The 27,790-nt window shown below is 41.5% G+C and overlaps 1 protein-coding gene across 2 annotated transcripts in view; it reads right to left on the bottom strand.

Annotated features, from left to right (window-relative positions):
• Nucleotides 1-14,856: 14,856 nt before the first annotated feature.
• klhl6 (kelch-like family member 6) overlaps nt 14,857-27,790 on the bottom strand; it is a 53,461-nt gene continuing 40,527 nt past the window's right edge. For both annotated transcript variants that reach the window (XM_072255697.1, XM_072255698.1), the window contains exons 5-7: nt 24,988-25,190; nt 21,328-21,541; nt 14,857-16,458 (exon numbers count right to left, since the gene is read on the bottom strand). In XM_072255697.1, the coding sequence (XP_072111798.1) occupies nt 16,157-16,458; nt 21,328-21,541; nt 24,988-25,190 (719 nt within the window). In that variant the 3' untranslated portion in view covers nt 14,857-16,156. The remainder of the gene's footprint in view (nt 16,459-21,327; nt 21,542-24,987; nt 25,191-27,790) is intronic.

Raw genomic sequence — 27,790 nt, 5'->3', positions numbered from 1 at the left:
GTATACTGGTTGCAAGATAAATACTACACAGTTGCTCAAACTACCTTTATTAATAACTTGCCATAAATCTGCTGGTGATCAAACATCATAGGTTTCACCGATAATTTCTTTGCGGTCAATAATAATGTCAGTGGTGGAATCATTCAGCAGGTCAGGAAACATCTGTAGAGGGAGAAATAAAGTAAACATTTCAAGCTGATGACTAAATGAAATTCATCAATTCATCAATCTCAAATGTTAGTTCCATTTTCTTCTTTATATGTGCTGCTTAGCCTACCGAGTATCGCCAGCACATTTGTGACCTGGGATGCAGCAAGTGGCCTGACAGGGACACGCAGTTGCTGTTAGCAAATGTGGAATAACCTTCCTGTTGTTATGAGTCAAGTCCTTGTTTGGTTCAAAATTACCTTTGGGTGATAGACCAAAATGCAGGTACAAGTAAAACTAGGACACCTCCAGTAATTTCTTAGATACATTTAAAGTTTTGTGAAATTTCCCCTCACGTTGGCATTTAATTTACTAACTTTTTTCCATTAAAGTAGAACTTAAAGTGGAGAATCACTATGGCCAATTTGGAGGCAATCAACTGTTTCCAGATTGGAATCCTTAAACCAGAACAACTTTCAAATATCTCAGCCCTGTAGAATTATCAAGCGGTTATCCATTTTTACATTCCAAGCTTTATGTAATGACACTGTCTGAAAAAGAGGCAAAATATTGAACTCGATGGGGCACCCAGAAGTTCTTGTAACACAGATAAATGCTATCCGAGGCCCATTTAACAAACATATAGGGAACTGATCATCTCCATCATCTCATTGGCTTCACTTCTGACTGATCTGTATTTTTTCTATTGCCTGTGTTCTCACCCGGTCTCTCCTCCACTGCTAAACCAGCAGGGTGATGCTTCATTATATTACTGGTGCTTCAGATACAGAACTGAGTAACTCACTCTGGTTCTTCAGCAATGTTTTCACTTGGATTGTGCATGCTACAGCTGAGACTTCATTTTGCTGTGCTCGCACTGATAGGTGGGCCAAAGTCATGACTTCTATCATTGAGTAGGCCAAAGTAGAAGTACATAGAAATACCATCACCTTCGAGATTACTATCCCAACCCAGTCATGCGTTGCCGATACTGAGCATAATTTACTGCGACATAACCATGGTAGCATCAGGAGAAGCAGAGCACTGATGGCATTAAGCTACTGTATGTCTGGGCCCCAGGTTTGGAGAGATGTGTAACTGATCAACTGCAAACAGTATAATAATCTAGGAAGAGCACAGTACCTTCCACTAGCAGAGATATTCTTGCCCTGGAGTAGAGACTGTTGTATATCCTACACCTCCTGGTTTTACAGTGCAGTACTATTAACAAACACATCCAGATCCCTCTTATGAGGAAAATTTTGATATTTAATATTAACTGTTACCCAAAACGATCGTTAGCTAAGGTCAGTACCAAAGTGCAGATCTTGTGCTTGTGAATAAGAGCTGGTAGTGTTGCCATTTAGAGGGGAGAATTGTGTTTACAGATGTCACTGTGCTCTATGAGAGTGCCTGTAAGGAGAAATGCAAGGTAGTAATTGGGTTGCATCCATAGCAGTGGCAAAACAAGTAGATAGAGTGGTAAAGAAGGCACAGAGCTTGCTTGCCTTCAGTAGTCAGGATGTTGAATAGAAGAGTCGGGAAATTATGTTTCAGCTGCACAAAATTTTGGTTAGACCACTTTTGGACTCTTCCGGACCCTGCTTTACAGGTAAGATGGGGGGACTTGGGAGAAGGTGCAGAAGTGGATCACCAGGGTGTTGCTTGGATTGGAGAATATCAGCCATAAGGAGAGGTTGGATAAACCAGCAGGGTGATGCTTCATTATATTACTGGTGCTTCAGATACAGAACTGAGTATCACTGGTCCTGAAGGAAGATTACTGGGAGCTAGGAAGAAAATTGAAAAGTCGGACCTCCAGAGTAATAATCTCAGGATAACTGCCTGAGCCATGCGCTAATGAAGGTAAGAATAGCAGAATGAAGCAGATGAATGTGTGGCTAAGTAACTGGTGCAGGGGGCAGGGCTTCAAATTCTTGGATCATTGGGATCTATTTTGGGGGGGGTATTGACTAATAGAAAAACGATGGGTTACACCTGAACTCAAAGGGTACTAATATCCTGGCGAGATTGTTTAATATAGCTGTTAGGGAGGGTTTAAACTTAGTTGGCAGGGAAAGGAAACCAGGGTGTTAGGGTCGAGGAAGAGGAAAATAGAAATAAGTCAAAGGTACTGTGCAGCAAAGATGGCAAGAAGGACAGGCAGGTGAATATACAGGATAATTTGCTGTGCGATTGAAATATAGCAACATCGGTGACAGATACTGATCTAAATGTACTGTACTTAAATGCACGCAGCATTAGAAATAAAGTGGATGACATTGTTGTACAGCTACAGGTTAAAAGATATGACATTGAGGCCATCACCAAGTCATGGCTAAATGATGGATGTGATTGGGAGCTGAATATCCCAGGATACACAGTGTATAGGAAAGATAGGAAGGTGGGTAAAGGGGGTGGCGTGGCCCTGATGATAAGCAACGATATCAAATCAATAGAAAGAAGGGACATAGGATCAGAAGAGGTAGAAACCTTATGGGTCGAGTTAAGAAATGGCAACAGTAAAAAGAATCAAATAGCAGTTATATACAGGCCTTCAAACAGCAGCTGGGATGTGGACTACAAATTACAGCTGGAATTTAAAAAGCGTGTCAGAAGGAAAATGTCAAGATAATTATGGGCGATTTTAATATGGAAGTGGATTGAGAAAGTCAGGAAGGTACTGGATCTCAGGAGAGGGAGTTTGTAGAATGCCTACAGGATGGATTTTTGGAGCAACTGGCCCAAGTCGATTGGAAAAGTAAGCTAGATGGAGGGACATCAGAGCAGAATTGGGTGAAGTTCCTACAAGAAATAAGGAAAGTGCAGGAAAAATACATTCCAAGAAAAAAGAAAATCCTGAGTGGAAAAATGGCACAAATGTGGCTAACGAGCGAGGTTAAGGCTAAAATAAAAGCAAAAGAGATGGCGTACAAGGAAGCAAAAATTAGTGGGAAAACTGAGGACTGGACAACTTTTAAAAACTTACAGAAGGAAACTAAGAAAGTCATTAGGAAAGAAAAGATGACTTATGAAAGGAAGTTGACAATTTACTAAGAGTTTTTTTAAATATATGAAGAGTAAAAGAGTGACACAGGTAGATATAGGACCAATTGAAAATGATGCTGGAGAAATTATAATGGGTAACAAAGAGATAACAGAGGAACTAAATGAGTATTTTGCATCAGTCTTCACAGTGGAAGACATTAGCAACATACCTGATAGCCAGAGGTCTCAGGGAATAGAATTAGGTACAGTCAAGATTACGAGAGAGAAAGTGCTTGGGAATCTAAATGGACTAAGAATAGATAAGTTTCCCGGACCGGATGAAGAGCACCCACTTTGTGGGGATGGAACTGGACTCTCTCACGGTGGTGTCTGAAAAGAAGATGCTGTCCAAGTTGCATGCCATCTTGGACAATGTCTCCCATCCACTACATAATGTACTGGTTGGGCAAAGGAGTACATTCAGCCAGAGACTCATTCCACCGAGATGCAACACAGAGTGTCATAGGAAGTCATTCCTGCCTGTGGCCATCAAACTTTACATCTCCTCCCTTGGAGGGTCAGACACCCTGAGCCAATAGGCTGGTCCTGGACTTATTTCCTGGCATAATTTACATATTACTATTTAATTATTTATGGATTTATTACTATTTAATTATTTATGGTGCAACTGTATCGAAAACCAATTACCCCCGGGGTCAATAAAGTATGACTAAGACTATGACTATGACTATGAAGGATGTGGTTTTGGAGATTGTGGAGGCATTGGAAATGATCTTCCAGGAATCAATAGACTCTGGCATGGTTCCGGAGGACTGGAAGTTTGCAAATGTAGTTCCGCTGTTTAAGAAAAGAGGGAGGCAGCAGAAAGAAAATCACAGTCCTATTAGTCTGACATCGGTAGTTGGAAAGTTATTGGAGTCGATCCTCAAGGACGAGGTTATAAAATACCTCGAGGTGCATGACAAGATAGGTCCAAGCCAGCATGGTTTCATGAAGGGAAGATCCTGCCTCACCAACCTTTTGAATTTTTTGAGGTAATCTCAAATAAGATTGACAAGGGAGATGCTGTGGATGTTGTGTATTTGGATTTTCAAAAGGCCTTCGATAAGGTGCTGCATAAGAGGCTGCTTAATAAGATGAGAGCCCATGGAATTACAGGAAAGATATTGCAATGGGTGGAGCATTGGCTGATAGGCAGAAAGCAAGGGGTGGGAATAAATGGATCCTATTCTGATTGGTTGCCGGTTACTAGCGGTGTTCCGCAGGGGTCGGTGTTGGGGCCACTTCGTTTTACAATGTATATCAATGATTTAGATTATGGATTAAATGGTTTTGTGGCTAAGTTTGCGATGAAGTTTGGAGGAGCAGGAAGTGCTGAAGAAACAGAAAGGTTGCAGAGAAACTTAGTCACTTTAGGAGAGTGGGCAAAGAACTGGCAGATGAGATACAATGTTGAGAAATGTACAGTTTCACTTTGGAAAATCGGACTATCAGGCCGTACTCCTCCTCCCAGCTTACAAACAGAAACTGAAGCAGGAGGTCATGTTGTCAAAAGTAGTGTCACGTTGGACGGAGGAAACAGATGAGGTCCTCCGTGACTGCTTTGAATCGGTGGACTGGTTAGTATTCAAAGACTCGGCAGCTAACCTCAGTGAGTATGCCTCAGCTGTCACGGACTTTATTTGGAAATGCACAGAGGACTGTGTGTCTCGCAAGATGATCTAACCGGAAACCTTGGATGAATTATGAGGTCAAGTCCCTTTTAACGGCTAGAGCTGTGGTTTCTAGGTCCGGGGATACCAGTCGCTATACGGAATCCGGGCGTGAACTCCAGAAAGCCATTAAGGTCGCCAAGAGGCAATATCGAGCCAAGTTGGAAGCCCAGGCTAACCAGAGGGATGCCAGCAGACTATGGCAGGGTCTAAATGAGATCACTGGGCACAAAGAAAGGGCTGGGAATATCAATAACTGTGGTGCTTCTCTTCTTGACGAACTTAACGTATTCTATGCAAGATTCAAACAGAAGAGGAGCGTCCCGCTCCCTCCAAATGAACTGGACCTGGTGGCATCGAGATTCATCGTCACCGAGGAGGACGTTAGAAGGGCCTTCCTGAAGATAAATCCAAGGAAGGCGATGGGCCCAGATGGCATCCTGGGACGGGTTCTCCGGGCCTGTGCAAGCGAGCTAGCTGGAGTGTTTGCTGACATCTTCAACTGCTCCTTGCTTCAGTCTAAGATCCCCTCGTGTTTAAAAAGACAACGATAATCCCAGTGCCGAAGAAGAGCAAGGTGGCATGCCTGAATGACTATCGACCTGTGGCTCTGACATCAATTGATATGAAGTGCTTTGAGCAATTGGTCATGGCACACATCAACCACAGCCTACCGGTCAACCTCGACGCTTTGCAATTCACCTACCGGAGCAACAGGTCAACGGCAGATACCATCTCTCTGGCCCTACATTCCTCCTTAGAACACGTGGAGAATAAAGACGCATATGTAAGGCTCCTTTTCATTGACTACAGCTCTGCCTTTAATACCATCATTCCAAATAAGCTGATTCCTAAGCTCCGGAACCTGGGCCTTAGCACTCAGATCTGCAGCTGGATCTTCAACTTCCTCACAGACAGGACCCAGGATGTAAAAATAGGGGACAAGCTCTCCTCTACAATCACTCTGAGCACCAGTGCTCCACAAGGCTGTGTACTCAGCCCTCTGCTGTACTCACTGTACATCCATGATTGCGTAGCCAAGTTTCCATCAAACTCAATACATAAGTTTGCTGATGACACGACAATTGTAGGCCATATCTCGGGTAATGATGAGTTTGAGTACAGAGAGGAAATTAAGAACCTGGTGGCATGGTGCAAAGACAATAACCTATCCTTCAACGTCAGCAAGACAAAGGAATTGGTTGTTGACTTCAAAAGGAGTAGTGGACTGCATGGCCCAATTTACATTGGTGGTGCGCAAGTGGAACAGGTCAAAAGCTTTAAGTTCCTCGAGGTCAATATCACAAATGACCTGACTTGGTCCAGCCGAGCAGAGTTCACTGCCAAGAAGGCCCACCAGCGCCTTTACTTCCTGAGGAAACTAAAAGAAATTTGGCCTGTCCCCTAAAACCCTCACTAATTTTTATAAATGCACCGTAGAAAGCATTCTTCTAGGGTGCATCACAACCTGGTATGGAAGTTGTCCTGTCCAAGACTGGAAGAAGCTGCAGAAGATCATGAACACGGTGCAGCACATCACAAAAAACAATCTTCCGTCCTTGGACTCACTTTACACTGCACACTGTCGGAGCAGTGCTGCCAAGATAATCAAGGACACGACCCCCCCAGCCAATAGATCTTTCATCCCTCTTCCTTCCGGGAGAAGGCTTAGGAGCTTGAAGACTCATACGGCCAGATTTGGGAACAGCTTCTTTCCAACTGCGATAAGACTGCTGAACGGATCCTGACCTGGATCTGGGCCATACCCTCCAAATATCTGGACCTGCCTCTCGGGTTTTTTTGCACTGCCTTGCTTTCCATTTTTCTATTTTCTGTTTATGATTTATAATTAAAATTTTTAATATTTACTATCGATTTGTAATCCAGGGAACGGGAAGCGCAGAATCAAATATTGCTGAGATGATTGTACGTTCTAGTATCAATTGTTTGGTGACAATAAAGTATAAAGTATAAGTATAAAGTTGTACATTTTGGAAGAAGAAATAATCGGGCAGATTATTATTCGGGTGGGGAGAAATTCAAAAATCTGAAGTGCAAAGGTCCTCGTGCAGAATACTTTAAAGGTTAACCACCAAGTTGGATCGGCAGTAAGGAAAGCGAATGCTATGTTGGCATTCATTTTAAGAGGAATAGTGTATAAGAGTAAGGAGGTGCTGATGAGGCTCTATGGTGAGACCTCATTTGGAATACTGTGTGCAGTTGTTGGCCCCCTATCTTAGAAGGGATGTACTGATGTTGGAGAGAGTTCAGAGAAGATTTACGAAGATGATTCCTGGAATGCAGGGGCTAATATATGAGGTGCGTTTGTCAGCTCTTGGACTGTATTCATTAGAGTATAGAAGAATGAGAGGGGATCTCATCGAAACATTTCAAATGTTGAAAGGGTTGGACAAAGTAGATATGGAAAGGCTGTTTCCCTTGGTGGGTGAGTCCAGGACAAGAGGCCACAGTCTTAGAATTAGAGGGTACCCAGTTAAAACAGAGATGAGGAGGGAATTTGTTGCCACATACAGCTGTGGAGGCCCGATCATTGAGGGTGTTTAAGGAGGAGATTGACAGGTATGTAATTAGTCAGGGTATCAAGGGATATGGGGAAAAGGCCGGAAATTGGAAATAGGTGGGAGAATAGTTTAGCTCATGATGGAGTGGCGGAGCAGACTCGATGGGCCAAATGGCCTACTTGTGCTCCTTTGTCTTGTGATCTTGTGAACTTGTGAACTTGGGGTTGTTTTTGTTGGCAGAGCCAGCTGAGGAGAGACCTGAAAGAAGATTGTAAAATTGTGAGAGGTATAGATGGAGTAGGTAGTCAGAGTCTGTTTTTCCAAGGAGGTCTAATACCAAAGGCATAGCTTTAGGGTGAGAGGGGGATAGTTTTAAAAAAGCTGTGTTGTTACACTAGAAGCTATAGAATGTTAAGTGGTAGGAAAATAATGTGAAATACTACATCATTAGACAGCAGTAAGTAGCTTGTCTCCTACTGAAATCTTTTACTTAATAATGTGACCACTGGAAGTAGTGAATTGACTGTAAATGTACTTTCAGACCATATAGAGTAATAAATGTGAAAAACAAGTTTAAATACTGTGAACGTTCCTTTGACTGAATCACTGCAGTTCTCTCTGTAACTTATGGTATTGTAACCCTAGTGTTTGACAAGCCTACTCTAACATTGACCCATTTCGCGCCCATCTCACCGGTTAAAGCATTGAGGAAGATTGAAATCATCGAAGCGAGTAGAAGGTGACCGAGCATTCAGCGCCATCCTCCAGCCTCTCACCCGCTGCTGCTGGAGGAAGGCGTCTGCGTGCGACGGTCTCTGTCTCCCTCTTGCTCACTGCTCCTGAAGGGAAGTCCTTGTGTTTGAATGGTCTCTCTCTCTCCCTCGATGCTGCCGGAGGACAGTGCTGAAGGTCTGGGTCTGCAGTTTGTGGGTTGGACTGTAGTTTGCATTATGATGTGCTTTCCTGGTTTCTGTTCGCGACATTTTCTCTTGCTATTTTGGGCGACTTTGTACTGGGGTAGCCTGAAGATAACGAAAACTGACCTGCACTGAATATGATCTCTTTCAACTTTGTGTTTTTTATTCTGAGTTTTTTGTTTGTTCTTTTTTGTTGCCGTATGCTCGATTTGTTTCTTTTGTGTGCATGGGAGCGGGGTATTGATGTTTTCCTTTGAATGGGCCCATGGTTTTCTTTGTTTTGTGGCTGTCTGTGAGAAGACGAATCTCAGAGTTGTATACTGTATACATACTTTGACAATAAATGTACTCTGAATCTTTGACTAAAAACTATTGCTTCCACTTGTATGGAAACAACCTTCAAAGCTGCAATCTGCTCATCTTTCTGTTGATGCAAAGGAATCCTGCACACTTTCCTGTGCATTAATGTAATTTCCTGTGGACTTGGACTGATTCACAAATTTCAACCTGTTGCAAAGACAAGTTAAACAGGCATCAACTTCTACAGCAGATTATTCTTTCTTCGCTAATCAATATCCAGCTCTAAACCTGCTTCAGGTTGCTAGGCTTGATTTCACAGCCAGACCGCTTCCCAAAGCAAACAACAACTGTTGACTAGAATTGCAGCCAACATCCCCAGCAGATTCTTTATCTGATTTGTATTTAAAAGGTGGCTTAATGAATCTTATCACACTAAAAACAAGATTGTTCAGAAAGGTTGCCAAGAGAGATGCAGCTGAAGCGTGAAAAGCCATTTTTTGATCGAATACTGAAAACTATTTGAGAGGCCACCGAGGTGACATTTTTGAAACAGAGCATGGACTTTTCCCAAGAGTGAATCAAGATCAAGTCCATTGAAGCACTTAGCATAAACTCCTTGCCTCTCTCATTCGCCAACCACTGGGAGCATGCTGTTTGATGAAGGGCTGAAGTGAACATCCAAAGAGCATGTAGTTTTCACCTGAACGATAGGAATCAGTTTTGTAGTGACACTGAAAGGAAGGCTGATGCTTCTCGAATGTTGCTTCACCATGATAGATATGTAATCCCCATCTTTAACCTTTGCATGTTCAGGGAGCACGCAGGTGGAAAGTGGACTGTAAGATCAAGTCCAGGGGCAATTCCCCATTAGGGTCCAAAAATTGACTTAGTATTGAAAGCTCATTGATCTGTCAAATCATGAGTAGCTTTTGGAAAGGCAGAAGAGATGGGGACAAAGCAGAAATGATGAAGGACTAATTCCATCAGAAAGCATTCTGCTGTCCCCATTTCTCTATGTAATTTCTACTCTGCAATTTCTACTCTGTACAAATATATGCCTAATAAGGCTACAAGTTCTTGTTTCCCCATCTCAATCTGTTTTATATGGTGAGATTTCAAAAGAAACCATTTAAGGGTAATGTTTCCGTCAGTGAAACCATGCATTAAAACTGTACATAAAATAAGATCGGATTTTCATTCACCTGACTGAGTTGATCTGCCAGTAAAGTGCATTTGGAAATAGAGTCACTGTTAAGCAAATCTCTTCAAGGCCAATTGCCTCCTGGTGGAAATGGAGCTAGTTCAGTAAATATCACTGTTGTTGACTGATTGAGAAATGGAAAGATAAGACGATTGTCATTGGCACTGAAAAGGCCATCTCAGCCTTAGTAACTGCACAAATAATGAACACAATAGGCACTCTGCTGTCTGTTGCAATATAAAACCATGGTTAAGCACTGTCATGGGTGAGAAGCGCTGTTACACTGGGGGTGGACTGCACAGTTTAAAGGTGCAGATTTAATTGTCCATGTGTACATTGTCTCTCTGAATACCTGAATATAGTCATATTAAAAAATAAATCTCCGTGACAAGAATTGACTTTCAAATAGGAGCTACATATGCCATTCTGTTCCTTGTATTTTCATCTGTGTAATCTTGGCAACATGATACCCAGCAATCACCTAAAACATAGGCAAGAGATTCTAAACATCTCTTTCTGATACTTCAACACGATGTAAAATATATCCCCTGATTACAGTCAGCTCTGAATACACCCACTGTGTTGCATTTCCCGCTTCCAATGCAATTAGAGGGATCAACATAAATTTCTCTAATTAGTTTTGATTTCAAGTTCAGGAAAAAGGACCCGAGCTCCCGCATTTTTGTTGCAATTTGTTATATCTTAATTTGAATAATACATATTAAAAAATGGATTAAAATAAGTTTAAAAAGTTCAGATCTACTGGCACAAAATAGGGTAATTGGACTTTCTCAATTATCAGCTCAGTTGGAGTGATTAATTATCACTGATAGTTCTAAATAAATGTCTATCACCAAACAGGAGGGGTATATCCACATCTTCACTAGTAGATACTGGAGTTCATAGAATACAAACGTATCAGCAGACAAGGTCAGAGAATTATAGAATTCTACAACATGGAATCAAGCATCTTGGATCAACTTTTCCATGTTGACTAAAATGCCCATCTGATCTAGTCCCATTTTGCTATACTGTATCCTTCAAAACAATGTACTTGTCTAGCTATCTTTTTAAAAGTTGTTATTGTACATACTTCAACCACTTCCTCTGGCTGTAAATTCACGCATCGACCTTTGTGGGAAGAATGGAGTTTTCCTTTGGGTCCCTCTTAAACCTTTCACCTCTCATCTTAAACCTACACCCTGTAGTTTTTGATTCCCTTTCCCTGGGAAAAAAGACTATATGCATTCATCCTATCTATGCTCTTCATGATTTTATACAAACCCATAAAGTCACTGGTTAGCTTCCTACCCTACCCAATCTCTTCATATAATTCTTAAGTCCTGGCAATATTCTCGTAATCTTCTTTGCACTCTTTCTAGTTTAATGACATCTTCCCTTTAGCAGTATAACCAAAACTGTACGCAATACTCCAGGTGCATCCCACGTATATCTCTACAATTCCAAAGCAGAATCAGCATATAGGACGGAGACTGAAAATCTGGCTGAGCGATGCCTCAACAACAACCTCTCACTCAATGTCAGCAAGCCCAATGAGCTGATTATTGACCTCAGGAGGAGAAAACCAGAGCTCCATCAGCCAGTCCTCATTGGGGGATCAGGGGTGGAGAGGGTCAACAACTTTAAAACTCCTCAGTGTTATCATTTCAGAGGCCCTGTCGCAGTTACGAAGAAAGCACACCTCTACTCCCTTAGAAGTTTATGAAGATTCAGCATGACATCTAAAACTTCGACAAACTTCTATGGGTGTGTTGTGGTGAGTATTTTGACTGTTGCTTCATAGCCTGGTATGGAAACACCAATGCTTTGGAATGGGAAATCCTACAACAAGTAGTGGATGTGGCCCAGTCCATCACGGGTAAAAGCTTTCCCATCATTGAACACATCAGCACAGAGCGCTGACACAGGAAAACAGGATCCATCCTCAGGGACTCTCACCAGCCAGGACATGCCCTTTTCTCGCTGCTACCATCACGAAGAAGATATAGGAGTCTCAGGACACTCCCCACCAGGTTCAGGAACAGTTATTACCCCTCAACCATCAGGCTCTTTAATCCGTGGAGATAACTTCACTTAACTTCACTCGCCCCATCACTGAACTGTTCCCATCATCAATGGACTCACTTTCAAGGACTCTTCAATCTTATGTTCTTGATGCTTATTGCTTAGTTATTTATTATTATTTTTTTTCTTTGGTATTTGCACAGTTTGTTGTCTTTTGCACACTGGTTGTCTGTCCTGTTGGGTGTGGTCTTTCATTGATCCTATTATGTTTTTTTTTGGATTTGCTGAGTATGCCCACAAGAAAATGAATCTTAGGGCTGTACATTGTGACGTATTCAGTTTGTACTTTGATAATACAATACGGTGCAAAAGTCTTAGACACATATATGTAGCTAGGGTGCCTAAAAACATTTGCAGAGTACTGTAGTAATTTTATGTATTGCACTGTACTGTTACCGCAAATAAAAACAAATTTCATGGCATTTATGCGTGATGATAAGCCCGATTCTGATATGGGTCTGTATTGTGGACTGAGAGTGGGAAGGGGGCAGGGAGAGGGGAATCATGGTTGGAAAAAGGTGAAGGGGTGGGGGAGGGAGTGGGAAGCACTCGAGGGACATTCTGTAGTGACCACTAACCAGTTGTTTGGAATCAAATGGCCTTGCCTGGTGCCTGAGGGCTGGGTGTGTCTGCACCCGTCCCAGCATTCCTTCAGAGCCAAAAGGTGAAAGGGGTGAGGGAGGGAGTGGGAAGCACCCGAGAGACATTCTGTAATGATCACTAACTGGTTGCCTGGTGCATCTGGGCTGGGTGTGTCTGCACCCACCCCAGCATTCCTTCAGAGCCAACTGTCCCACACCCCTCAACTCTTGTCATTCTCAACTTCCTTTGCTCCTGGCAGATTTACAAACTGCTCGACATTGTAAAAGTCTTGGGCACCCAAGCTATATTTGTATGCGCCTTAGACTTTTGCGTAGCACTGTAAATTTACTTGGAACTCTGAAGTAGACTAAGGGGCTGAGGTCGCAGCTTTGTGGGATGCCAGTGATGAGAATAATTGTGGTAGACATGCTGCTGCCTATCGTTCTTGGTTGTGGTTTGTTGGTCAGGAAGTCACGGATTAGGTTGCAAAGGGAGGTGTAGAGTCCCAGGTTTAGAATTTGGAGAGAAGTTTGCATGGAATTGAATGTGGAGCTGTAGTCACTAAGCAATAGTCTTCACAAGTGCCTCTACTGTTCAAATGCTCCAGAGATGAATATAGGACCAGGGAGATGCTGCCAGCCATAGACAGTAGGCGAATTGCAGTAGATTGAGGTTGTCTGAGAGGCTGGAGGTTATATGTACCACGACCAGCCTCTCAAAATGCTTTCACAATGGTCAATGTCAGAAGGACTGGACGGTATTCATTAGGGTATGATATCTTGTTTTCTTTAGGCACCAAGATGACAGAAACCTTCTTAAAGCAGTTGGCAACCTCAGAATGTAACATGGAGAGTTCAAAATATCTGACAATACTCCACCAGCTGATCTATTTGGGATTGAAGGACATGGCCTGGGACATTATCCAGGCCAGTTGTTTTCTGTGGGTTCACTCTCAAGAAGACTGATCTCGCATCTGCAATGGTGGCTACAGGTTCAGGTACACTGGAGGCTGCTGGAGCGGGTAATGATCCTTTCCCATTCAAAATGTGCATTGAATGCATCGGGAATGAATCCTCTCTTGTTGGCAATGCTGCCTGACATGATTCACTCACGCGTAGCCTGGGATTCTAATCTGGACCAATATATTATCATAACACCCCGGAGAGAGGTCGTAACTTGATTTCTTGCAAAGGTCTGGGTCTCCTGATTTGAATGTCACTGACCTAGACATCAGTAGGGTGTGGATCTCTCAGTTCATCTATGGTTTCCAGTTTGGGGAATACCCAGATGGTCCTCTTGGGTACAGAGTTCTCCATACACTTTTACCTGTGAACATGAAAATGAAAGGTTCATGTCCCACTCTGTAAATGTGAATATGATTCCAAGTGTGGGGGGAATGTAATGAAGTTGATGCCAAATGAGACGCTAACCCAGGTAATGTAAAGGATTTGGAGTGTTGAAGAATCAGAAGAGTTATCCTGCTATCCTGCTCTTATTTATCTCTCCCTCAGATCAGATCATCACTTGCTATCTGAGCATTATCTCACCATTATTGGTGCAAACTGGCAGGGTGACATATTTATATATTACCACATACCTTGGCTTTGAAGCATTGTTGAAAGGCTTTGCAAGAAAACATATTCCTTCTTGCTTTGGGCAGAGATGGCAGTTCAATCTTCAATGTAATGTTGATGTAATGTTGAAATTGTACAAGGCATTGGTAAGACCAAACTTGGAGTATTGTGTACAGTTCTGGCCACTGAATTATAGGAAAGATGTCAATAAAATTGAGAGGGTACAGAGAAGATTTACTAGAATGTTACCTGGGTTTCACCTCCTAAATTACAGAGAAAGGTTGAACAAGTTGGGTCTTTATTCTTTGGAGCGTAGAAGGTTGTGAGAGGGCTTGATAGAGGTATTTAAAATTATGAGGGGGATAGATAGAGTTGACATGGATAGGCTTTTTCCATTGAGAGTGGGGGAGATTCAAACAAGAGGACATGAGTTGAGAGTTAAAGAGCAAAAGTTTAGGGGTAACATGAGGGGGAACTTCTTTACTCAGAGAGTGGTAGCTGTGTGGAATGAGCTTCCCGCAGAAGTGGCTGAGGCAGGCTCGATATTGTCATTTAAAGTTAAATTGGATAGCTATATGGACAGGAAAGGAATGGAGGGTTATGGGCTGAGTGCAGGTCGGTAAGGGTGAGAGTAAGAGTTCGGCACGGACTAGAAGGGCCGAGATGGTCTGTTTCCGTGCTGTACTTGTTATATGATTATAAATATAGAATTGTTGTATTGATTAATACGATATTGGTGAGAATCACAGCAGGATATTTAGTTGATCATTGTACCTCCGACACTGAATCGTTAAATACACTTCAAGATAGAGATCACAGCCCAACATTTATTTTGTTCCAATTATTTGTGCCCTCTGTATATTGATTCCAAATATTTGAGTAAATGGAATATTCCACAGTCTGAGTACACAGGTTATTGTTTAACAAATATGCCCAGGACATTGCTTGCACAATCACTGACAAAAGAGGTGCTGTCATAAACATTGATTGAAGTAAAGATAATTGCATCCTCCAGTGACCAATTACTAAAGTGACGCAAAATCTAGAAATTTTCACACGTGTATGTAGATAAATTTCCTCAGACTAGAGATTGAGAACAGAAGGGATCTGTTCCAGTCACAGTGGCCCAAATCTACTAAAGGCTTTCAGGCCTTTACTCCCGCAACTGGCACTTATGGGTTCTTCTTTCCAGGAGATGGGTAAAAAAGCAGGGGAACTTATTTGCCCATCTTCCAATCAACCTCATGTCAATCCAGCAAGGCCTCAGCTGCATGCTAGGTTCCCTGGTGCTGCGTCCAAGTGGATCCTCTTTTATCAATGAATAGCATCTGCTGCAAGAAATCCTGCCTGCATCAACATGAATATCTATAGTTCCTGTACTGCCAAACAGTAGGAGGCACACCTGCGCCCGCGGGCCAGGGCCAGGGCCAGGAAGGGTGGACTCTACCTGTGCCACCGTTTGCTGCCTCTCCTAGGTGGGGCCTAGAGAGAATGAGAATTGCAGCCCATGGCCTGATTGCAGGTAGTGGCAAGAGATGGAGAAATGGCTGCCTGAGGCCAAGGGTTTTCTGACCCAAGAGGGCCAGGTGGGAGCAGTAGATGAACAACCCTCGTTCTGGCTGTAAGCTCATATTGCCTCCAGCCCAAGCCAATGGGTAGCCGATGTCTCCTAATGTGATGACAGTACATAGAGGAGAGCACAGTACCTGAGGTTTTTAATCTTCTTTTCAATTTATGTAATCTCCCTCATTCCTTGCCATTTTCCCTCTACGTCCCCTCATTCTCAATGTCCCTCTTTTCTACCCCAGTGTTCTTCAATTAGACATTTTCAATATGTGACCTGTATCTTCCAGTTCCTTTATGCACTAAAAGGAATTCAAGGTATCTTTTTTGGATTAGATTCACGTTCCCAACTCTTTTGTCAATGTTGTGTTTGTCCCATTTGTATTGGGTGTGTAGCCAGTTCTTTGATGCTTTCCACTGACTCAAGATCCAGGTGACAGGCTCCACACTTTACTAACTGTCTCTGACTTTCCAGGCAAAGTCTCCCCAAAAGCCCAGGCAGCCACACTGCAGGTGAGAAAGCTTCTCACACTTCAGCTATGTGTCATACGGAAACTGCCCCAGGGACGATGCGGCGGATGTGCGTGTAGGACTTCCTCACGGTGACGCTGCCGTGGTGTGAGACTCCGCGGGGCAGGACACACTCCTCCGTCAGCTTTTGTTTCTCTGTGTCCCAGCAGAGCACGGTGGCAATGACCTCGTTCTTCTCATCGCGGCCGCCGGTAATGAAGAGCTTGTTGCTGCAGGCTGCAATCCCACAGCTGGCGCGCTCGTGGCCGAACTGCGTGACGAGAGCCCACGAGTCCTCTGTGGGGCTGTAGCAGTACAGGGCCTTCATTGCACCACCTGGGGAAATAGAGAGAGCGAGAGAGAGATTAACACTGAGAGTCATGCCTGGCAGAAACCGAGGCTGGTGGTTTGCTCTGGTGATACTGTAGCACCTGTTCATTTACTACAGAGGCATTAAAACCAAGTTTCTCTTCTGCACATACCATTTGTCTTGATCTCCAGCTACCAGTAAGGCTCCTCATTGCTCTGTGTCCCTCAGCCCCATCCAGCCACCCCCTCCGCATATGCTCTCCTTGTGAGGCCCCTTTTGTTCCATGTCACTGACAATGTAGAATGCTATCTAAGGTCTGGCTCAGCTGCCCCATATTCCCTGCATGGAGCCACACTCACAGCTGTTGAAAAATTAATTTACAACAGCCAGGTAATAACCAAAAGTCCCAAAACTGATTGTATTTAAGTGATAGATGTGGGCTGCTTCGAAGTTGCCCAACAGCTACTTTCATCAGCTGCTTAGATGAGGAATGAGGCTGATTATTTTCCTGTGGATTCACATCTGCCGCCTACATCCACAAGAAGCTGCTTCTAAGAAAACAATATTTACATATGCACCTCTGGCTGGCAGTCATAGGAGAAATGCGGAGTGGCACAGGCCAGATGCTCCTCTGGGGGGAAAAAAATTCTGGAAAAAGAAAACCATCGGACCATTCTGCAGAATCTGTTGTATTTAATCATTGTTCTAACAAATTAAATAACCACAAATTGATAATAGGTGACATCTGCCTTGGATTCTACTTTTCACACACTAGGACAGATCCTTTAGGTTGGCACTTCATAACAGAGCAGTAACATTCATGAATCCAACTCTCATGGTATCCTTCACTGGTATGATTGAACTATTCAAGAAGTCCCTTTAAAATATATTGTATGTGTACTGAGATAGAAACTAGACATGGATAATTAATCACCTCACCCTATTTTGAGTTAATTTGGAAAATTAGCTTATTATTGTCACATTCACCAAAGTGCAGAGAGAGCATGCCACCCATAAAGATCATTTGGACACATCAGTACATGGAGGTAGTACAAGGGAACTGAAATAAGAGATTATAAAATATAGTACTATAGTTATAGAGGAAGCACAGAATTCTTAGAGTCTTGGAATTTAGATTTAAAAGAGTGGAATGCTTGTGAGTAATGAAGAGTTCTACAGAGAGCAGTTTGCAATGAAGGAATCTGAAGAGAGCAGTTTGCGATGAAGGGATCTGCAGAGGGCAGTTTGTAATGAGGAGATTTGCAGAGAGCGGTTTGTAATGAAGTGATTTGCAGAGAGCAGTTTGCAATGAAGTGATCTGCAGAGAGCAGTTTGTAATGAAGAAACTTGCAGAGACCAGTTTGTAATGAAGCGATTCGCAGAGAGCAGTTTGTAATGAAGAGATCTGCAGAGAGCTGTTTGCAATGAGTTGCCACACTCAGATGACATCTTGCTTCATTATTCTGGTTTTATCTGGCTGTGTCTCCACTCATTCTAATCGTCCACATGTATCTTCTTGAATTATTTTATTAAGTCATGTGTCGATTGCAATCTGGAATTGTTTCCTCTAAGCCCGGTGTGTACCAAATGATGAGTATGCCTTTCAACAAACACCTTCTTCTGGTCTGAAAAATTTATTAATTCTCCACTACTCTCTACTTCCTAACCAATCTAACTTTTCCTTTACACCTGTACAAAGAAGGGCAAAATGGCCTCATTTTATAACATACAAACTGAGTTTCAGTGAAATTTGAATCACATAAATGAAGTTAATTGTAAACTTATCCTCAGATCTAATTGACTATCAGAATCAGGTCGTGAAATTTGTTATTTTATGGAACTAGTTTTCCTATTCCCGCCATATTTCTTTGGCTTCACATGTATCACTCCCCGTTTCAACCACCTTTCTCTAATATCTAACTTTCCACTACCTGCACCTTGGGCCTGCTCCTGTAGAATCCCAATAGAAGGACATTAACAAATATAACAGTTGATAAACCTTTTAAGTTGCACTATTTGAAAATCATTTTTGGTGCATAACATGTTTGGCCGTGTATTTTTAAGTAAGAGTGTTAGTTGATAGGTGGAGTTTAAAAATGGCAAATGGCATCAATCCAACATGGCATCCTGACTGGCATTTCGAACACTTCCTCTGTATATCCTGATGAGTGCTCAGACGTGTAACACCCACTACATCACACGGTTCTCACAAATTGTGTCCTTCCAAAGGCTTTGTAACTTCCAAACTATTTAATACGGTGTCCAATAGCATATCCGCACTTGGCCTCCTTTAACTAGGTATGGTAATAGAAAACTTATTTTATAAATATAATCAAAAATGTTTGAAGCTTTCAAATAAAAACTATTTTGTTCTATATGGCAGCTACAACAGTGGAAATTGATAGCAGCATAGCATGTTCAGTTGGAACTTGTTAGTGAATCTGATGGAATTCCTCTTTTTTCCACTGCCTCATCCCAACACCCCAACACCCCCCTCACAATATTCACCAATTCTCTATTACCATCTCACCACCTATTTCATCCTTACAATGTGCTTAAACCACAAATGAGCAGCTCTCTAAATACCATCAACCTTTTTTGTCTCAAATGTAGCCACTGAATCATTTTCCTATTCCTATACTTCACCTTCACTATGTACATCAATCCCTTCTGTCATCTTATCACCTGTCCCATTGTCTATAACACACCTACTTCTGCCTCCTGCCTTACATAACCCACCTACTCAACATTTCACCTAATTGTTTACGCCCACCCTATCCTTTCATCCTATCCTTCAATCTACTCTTTCTCTAGAATCATATTGTGCTTTTTCATGACCCCTGTTTCAATGTCTTTCCTTGTGTAATTTATTCCGCAAATGAAATACAGTACTCCTTTCTGCAAAAAGCTCTTCCTGACCCAAATATTTCAAAAGCAACTCCTTCTATCGCCGGTGTTGCCTTCCTGAGTTATATTTTTAGGTATTTCATCTGATAGAGGAGAAATTAATGAATCAGAGTCAGAGTCAAAATCAGGTTTAATATCACCAGCATATGTTGTGAAATTTGTCTTGCAACAGATGCTATGAAAACTGCTCTGAAAATGCTTTTGCACATATGTAGGATTATCCAGGAGGTGGCGCTGTTGTTTGCTGGCAACATATAACAAACAACCAGGGAAATTTAAATCTCTGAGCAGCAACTTCCAATCAATCCATCGGGGATGTATGTTATACAGTTGCCAATTTGCATCATTCAAAATAGCTAACGTGATGCTTCTCTAATCTGGCATACTTCCTAAAGTCTAACTATTCAATCATAAATAAATAAATAAAATTGCAACTGAAAAACACAGCCCTAATACAAATTAATAGCCAAGGACTCTGGATCAAGGTGACTGAATGTTAGAGGATCATTTTTTACAATGGGCTTCAGTACTTTCACTGATGTTTGGAGATCAAATGCACAATATACTTTCTTGTTCTGTGGATCTCAAACACCAGGGTTAACGTACAGGAGATACCGGCCCAAATTTTATGGTATGTGGCAACTCAGCACTGACTTGGAAAAGGCTTATCTGTGACTGTTCTCCCCATGTGAACATGCAGAAGGAATTCTTAAAGTAAAAAATACCAAACAACTTAAATAATTTAAGGCAAATCAATTTTTAAAAGAGATAACATAGTTAAAATCAATTACTTCCAAATTTTCTAGCCAAAAAAGAACCAACTTACTCTATTAAAGAATGTTTTAAATCTTTAAAAGTTTATTAAAAGTTTTTTCCAACAATGAACCTATCTAAACTAAAACAGCTGAGATTCTTGCAGAAATACCCTTTCATTAAACTAAAGGGGCCGACTTGTGTCTCTGAGGTCATTCTGTAGAACCATCATTAAGGACCCTCACTACCCAGGAGAGGCCCTTCCCTCATTGAGAAGGAGCTACAGAAGCCTGAAAGCACACATTTAACGACTCAGGAACAGCTTTTTCCCTTTACCATCTGATTTCTGAAAGGACATTGAACCCACGAACACTACCTTACCTCTATTTTGTTTGTTGTTTACCTCAATTTTATTTCTTTTTCTGCACTACTTATCTTAACTTAAATATTTTTGAGATATATATGTGTGTGTGTGTGTGTATTTACTGATGTATATACATTTAGTGCAATTCAGTTTTTTCTCTTCTCTATTTATTTATTATGTATTTCATTGTATTGGTGCTATAAAACTAACAAGTTTTCCAACATATGCCAGTGATATTAGACCTCAATCTGATTCTGATATCCTCCCACTATTCCGATACATCAGAATAATATGGACTCACTTCCTGATTTTTGTGTTGCAGCTTCTTGAAGTAGGTGCTAACACTCCATTTGCCAGTTTGATTCTGAGGGAGTTCACCAACTTTTCTTTGGTGGATTCATAACGGATTATCACGCACTTCGCTGTGGATTTCCACCTGCTAAGGTTTTGTCAGTCTTATCAACTCACTTAATCTAGATCCTTTTGCAAATGCTATGCTCTTTCTCTCACATAATTTATACTTCAATAAACTTGTAGCAGATATAAAAACATTTCCTAGTAGAGTAGTGGAACACTGACCTTGTTGGTAATGCCTGATATTTTATTAGTTGTATTGAATAAATAAAATGAAAGTGATTGGACAAAGCAGCTCCACACGACTTTACCACCAAGATGCTATAAATGCCTAATCCATTACTACAGTTAACGTAAACCAGTACTTTCTAAATAGGTTAGAATAGCACAGAAGTCAAATGAGGACAAAGGTGAATCTTGATTTAGATGAAGAGTCAATGGTCTTTGCTGTCATAAATATCTTTCTGTTGTGCACTCATCACATAGAGATCCACAGTAAACAACCACCTTCACATACCCACAACATAAATATGGTCCTTAAATGTAACAGCATTGATGCACTTGGCTTCTATAGGCATAGGTGATTTCAGGCTCCACGTATTTGTCACAGGATCATAACACTGGGTTCTGTCTGTAGCCAGTTTCCCATTGGGTCCTCCGCCAATAATATATAGCTTCTTATTGTAGGTAGTAGCGGCAAATGAACTCACATTTATGAGGAGTGGAACTCCCTGTGGCAAAAGAAATAATATTAAATAAAACAATAAAATTAAATGGTGATGAACATTCACTTCTTGGGCAGTGGGCCCTTTGGTTGTTTGCTAAGCTTGTTTTCTAAACACAACAGCTGCCATTTGTAAGATTACAAACAAACATTAGTAAACTTCCAACTAATAACAGCTGATTAACTTCTGGAAGTAAAGGGGAGTCAGTCTGCAGCTCTTAAAATGTAAATGGACTGCAGTAATCAGCCTGAAGTTAAAAACACAGCTTTACAAACAAGCCCTGTATACATATATGCAGATACTCTGTCTGTGAGAAACAGATGCTAGCTCATAGCATCCTATCTTATTGCTTAGAGGTGCAGTATTATACAATGTGTTATTTAAATTGGCTTGTTTCAAAACACACAAATGGACTAAGTTGTTAAGTTCAAAAAAAAACTTGCAGACCAGATGGAAGCACATCACTTAGCATGTCAATAACTGAACTATTAATTTTGGGAGTTTAATGTACTGAAGTAAGTTAGCTTTAAATCATTTGCAGAGGCCTGTGTCTCCAAAATGCTTTTAGACTGTATAAAAAAGGACATCTGAGGAAATATCATATTTAGAAAAATAGAGGGCTATGAGTAAGCCTAGGTAGTTCTAAGGCAAGGACATGTTCGGCACAGCTTTGTGGGCTGAAGGGCTTGTATTGTGCTGTAGGTTTTCTATGATTCTATGTTTCTATGTGTGTGAAGTCACCCAGGTGACAGAAAAGGGTCTAAGTGTAGAAGGCAGTTCAGGCTTATTAGAAATGAGTTAAGGAACATCAACAAACATGAAAGAAACATGGGGTGAATTAGATTCAATTCCCCAGGCTACAGTTTCTGCATCAAATGATTTGTTCGTCTGCACCTTTCATTAATCTTTTTAGTTTATAGGATTTGTTCCTGTGTTTTGGAAATCCTTTATCTTTTGTGTGTTGTGTTTTAGAATTGGTTTGTAATTTAGAAATGTTTAAGATAGAAATCCTCTGTGAGTATTAAATGTGCTTTAAGAGTGTTGTTTGCGTTTAAATGTGTATCACTGAAAATAAATGAATTGTATTTTAAATTACTTTGTTAGCTGGAAGTACCTTCTCCTTGACAGGGAGAGGGACTCAATGCTCACATAGTGGGTATTGGCAACTAAACTCCGCATGGAGAATAAACACGGCAAGTGGAGGAGTCTTTGAAGATTGGGTAGTCACAGTACAGTCTCCCTTTAGTGAGTATACTCATGGCTATTTATCTCCGATAGGGCTTAAGGTCTTTGTTTGAGTTTAAAGCTTCACAGTCAGCAAACCCAATACCATCACAAAAATAGTTATTTCATAGATTTTGAATATAAATGGGTTTAAAAAAAGAAGACTTTATTATTAATTTCTCCCTAATTCTATTTCTGTGTTATGTACTATTTCCCAGGTACAGGTGGAAAAGCTGCCTCCAATGTCTTAGCAGTGAAATGTGATGTTGAAGGAAATTGTCTTACAACAAACAAATGTGAGAGTAACAGCTTAATGTATTTGATCTTAGCACTTCACCAAGGTTTAATCAACTACCCCACAACCCAGGTGTCTTGGTCAGATACCTGCGTTCCTCCACTATATGGACAATGAGCATGCAAATGATCACCAGCTAACATCTGCCCCATGCACAATACGAGCAAGGTTAAAGATCTGGAAACAGCTTTACTCAGTTAGGTTGGTTGGTGCATCAGACAAAGAGGAGGAATGGATTGTAATTACTGCCTCAAAGAGAGTTGTTCGGAAATGAACAGAGGGGCAGGATGGCACAATGTTTGAACCTTTGAGTCACTGATTATGGATTTGAGAATCCTCGAGAGGTGACATGGAAAGGAATTTCATGATGGAATTTTCAAACATGCTGCTGCACAGACACTTCTGTCGAGCCAAATAGCCTATCCTCGGTTGTAAATTGGTGTATTATTGTCACATGGCAAACTGGCATACCATTCATTACAACAATGCAATGAGGAATGCAGAATAAAGTGTTACAATGTCAGAGGAACTACAGTGCTGGTGGACAACAAGGTGCAAAGTCACATGGAAGTAGACTGCAGGAAGTCAAGTCCACCTTACCGGCTTATGACAGTGGGATAGAAGTTGTCCTTGACCCTGATGGTATCTTCTGCCCAATGCAGAAGGGGAGAAGAGAGAATGTCCAGGTGAGTGGGGTCTTCCATTCTGCTGGCTGCTTTATCAAGGCAACGAGAAGTGTAGACAGAGTCCAAGAAAGGGAGACTGGCTTTTGTGACGTGCTGAGCTGTGTGTGCAACTCTCTGCAGTTTCCTGCGGTCAAAGGCAGAGCAGTTGCCACAGCAACCTGTGACACATCCAGATAGGCTGCTTTCCTAAAGCGTCAATAAAAATTGGTGAGGGTCAAAGGGGCATGCCAGATGTCTTTAGGCTCCTGAGAAAGTAGAGGCTCTGGTGAGCTTTCTTGGCCTGGGGTCAACATGGTTGGACCAAGCCAGGCTTTTAGCTAATTTACATTTTAATTAAATATAAAGATCTATGGGGAAAAGTTGGGCTTGTTTAAGTTGAGTAGTTTGTTCTTGTTTCCTGACTCAAGTCTAACTCCTTGAAAATATAATCCAACCCGACATTGCAGAGCAACACGGGAAAGATACTATCATATCAGCTGTCTTTAAGGTAAAATGAGAAACTATCTGAAAAGCTGGAGGATTTTCACCCAGGTGTTGGCCAATTTTTCTCCTTCTACTAACATCTGAAAAACAAGTACAGAATTTCTGGACATTTTTGTTTGTGAGATCTTGCTGTGCATTTACTGGAAGCTGCTGTTCCTAAACATAACAGGGTCATCGTTAAAAGATACTATTTTTTTAAACTGTAAACTTTGGAATAACTTGGGTTCACAACAGTCCTTATTTAGATACAAATATTAACAGATTGGATCTATTTATTTTATTCAAATAAATGGATTGCTATTTTAACTTCAATAAATATTTTCTAGTGGCTTCTGTTTGCATTCTCATCTCTGTCAAGTCTACCTTCTTTTGCTCATGCACAATATCTAAGACAAGATTTTAGTGTAGTACCTTTGCAGATACTTTCCTCCAACAAACATAGTAATCCATAACTCTGTCATCTTTCCCAATTACCTTGTTCTGTAAAATTTGTTGTATCAGTTTCCCTGCATTTCATTAGAAACTTCAGCTAAAATGTGACATATTGGGTGTGAAGTGCTTTGATATGTCTGGGAGGTTAAAAGGTTATGGTTCATATTCTTTCTCGATAGGTGTGACATGCAGACATGGCAAAAATAGCATCAAGGGAAAACTTTGCCACAGGATGTACTGTATGAAATTGATGAGAGCACAGAGAAGAAATTGTCAAGGTACTGAAGTCTGAGGTTTGCATTACACTGCCTGATATCCCCCTTGGTAGATACCTCAGTCCAGCAGTTGTGAAATGGGTCGTATGCTTCCACACTGTTGAGTCGTGTGATGCCATCAAAGCCTCCAATCGCATACACCTTGCCATTCAGAACGGCCATCTTATGCCGCCACCGTCCAGTGTTTAAATATTCAACTTGAATCCATTTATTTAAGGAGGCATTGTACTTCCAAACCTCGTGTTGAGTTTCTTTACCACCTGGAGAGCCCAAGAGAAATATTACTATTAATCTCCCTCACATAGACACACCGACCATCCCATGCAGACTTAATATGCAGTCCTGATGAAGGGTCCCGAAACATTGACTGGTTATTCCACTCCATATATGCTACCTGACTTACCGAGCATTTTTGTGTGTTGCTCAAGACTTACAGCATCTGCAGGATTGCTTGCATTAATATGGATAAAGTGTTTACTAGTAGCAGATTGCAAAACTGACGGCGTGGTGATGAAAAATGTTTCACATCACTGGACAGTGAGAACCTCCTGTGCCTTCACCACTGGCTATTGCCAACTGTGCTCTGACTTCTCCAGGTGAACTAGATAAGATGCCATTGGAAAGGTTAGAGGTTGGGGGGTGGGGTTGAGCACAGGCTTAGGATACCCAGAATTATTAATGATTCTGATGGTAACTGATATCAAAGTGTTTCCAGTGGTGGAAAGCTTGGTAACTGACGGGAGAACAAAAGATGAGATGATTTTTCTTAATGGAGTATGTTGTTATGATCATCAGTGCATCTTCCAATAGGATGGTGCAAGCACATTATATAGCAAAACAGAAAGGAACTCTGCCCAGTCTCACTGAAATGACAATCTGTGCATGGTAACCATGCTCATACAGCCCAAAACTGAGTAGAATGAAGGAACACACAACCATATCCATTATTTCCTATCATACTGTTCTGATGAAAGGTCTTGGACCCAAATTATTAACCCTCTTTCTCTTCCACAGAAGCTGCCCGTCCTGCTGAGTGTCTCCAGCTGTTTCTATTTTTATCCTGTTATCTCCCGTCCCAAGGCTCTTGTGAAAAAGGATTTCTATAATGATCTTAGTGCTTTTGAAATCCCTGACAGTGAATTTGGAATTATTGAAGAGTACTCACCAGTCAGAATTACAGTGGCCAACTTGTACATAGCAAGCTCCCTCAACAGCAAAGTGGTTAATCTAATCCAGGGGTGGCCAACCTTTTACATTCCATGTGCCAATTTTTTCACTCACGAGCTCAGATGCGCCATACAACTCTTGTACCCCCATACAATTCTTGTAAAAATATGTTAATATAGAACCTGTGCGTGAAAAAATCGCATCCGAAATCGTGCGTGAAAAAATTGATGCATGGAATGTAAAAGGTTGTCCACCCCTGGGTAAATATTAGATAAAACAGCATGAGCATCCCCCAAACAACAGGAATTCTGCAGATGCTGAAAATTCAAACAACACACATCAAAGTTGCTGGTGAACGCAGCAGGCCAGGCAGCATCTCTAGGAAGAGGTGCAGTCGACGTTTCAGGCCGAGACCCTTCGTCAGGACTGAAACATCGACTGCACCTCTTCCTAGAGATGCTGCCTGGCCTGCTGCGTTCACCAGCAACTTTGATGTGTGTTGCATGAACATCTCCCATGTTCTTCTTGGGATCATTGACATCCAATTTAGAAAGCAGACAGTGCTTCAGTTTGAGATTTCATTTAAAAAGCAGAATCTCTAATAATGTAATACTCACATCCTCTAAGCTACCACAGAATGCTAACAAAGATTTTGTTTCTCTCTCATGTCTCTGCAATGTGGCCAGACTTTGCACATTGTCTGAAAGAATCAAGTTCAGATGAACAAACCCAGGTTTGGGTGGAGGGACAGGCAGAACTCAAGTGCACAAGCAGTAGAGTGATTCAGATACTATGCTAAAGTTTCCAGTAATTTGGAACAGTTACTGGAGTTAGTGTCATTTGAATCCATCATCTTCTTGACTCTGAGACAGGAGATCTCATGCAGAGTTCCAACTACTTAAGCAAAACTGGATAAACAAATAAAGCAACAAGCTAGGGTAGTGACTAATTGATAGCATTTTCAAATAACAGAGTGCCAGCAGGCACAATAGCTCTCCGTGTTACAAAAATCTGATATCATGAATGTTGGCATGAATATTGCCTCGGGTTTTGAAGGTGGAATGAGATGCAAGGCAGTAACAAGCTTCAACACAGTAAACATATAGAAAAGTTAAAAAGTTAACTGGAAATCTGGGACATGTTCAGCAAGTTAGGCCACCTTTGTGGGAAGAGAAAGAAAGTTTTCATTTCAGATCAACGTTAACCCTTTTTTATCTTAGCCGCAGATGCAGCCTAACCTGCTACGCATTTCAGGCATTTTCTGTTTTTACTTTAGATTTCCAACATCTGCATTTTTAATTTTTGTTTTGCAAGGGAAGGTTAGTTCTTCTGGAGGGAGTCTAGAACAGGGGAACAGTTAGCACACAGGACTGTGGCAAAACAAAAGCTTCCTCTCTTGGTGAAGAGGAAGTGGAGATTGGGACAGTTGAAGTGTGGAATACTGGAATGGAGCAATTTTCTTTGTCAGGCACGGTGCTGATACCAAATCTGCGTACATGTGATTAAGCTGGATAGAGTGCTTAGCTCCAAAACCTCTGAAAATCACTGGCCACTGATGAAAGGGCAGGAAAGCCGGGAGGCTGAGGAAATTTGTAAGAATTACAAGCCCTGTGGAGGAAGCAGTGTTTTGCAGAATAAGTGCAACACTAATTGACCAATACCAAGATTAACACATGCTAAATATCCTCTTTGT

This window comes from Mobula birostris, chromosome 4 (assembly GCF_030028105.1).
Source record: "Mobula birostris isolate sMobBir1 chromosome 4, sMobBir1.hap1, whole genome shotgun sequence".
NCBI classification, from domain to species: domain Eukaryota; kingdom Metazoa; phylum Chordata; class Chondrichthyes; order Myliobatiformes; family Myliobatidae; genus Mobula; species Mobula birostris.
The sequence above is the reverse complement of the archived record's forward strand: the minus strand, read 5'-3'. Positions and strand labels throughout refer to the sequence as shown.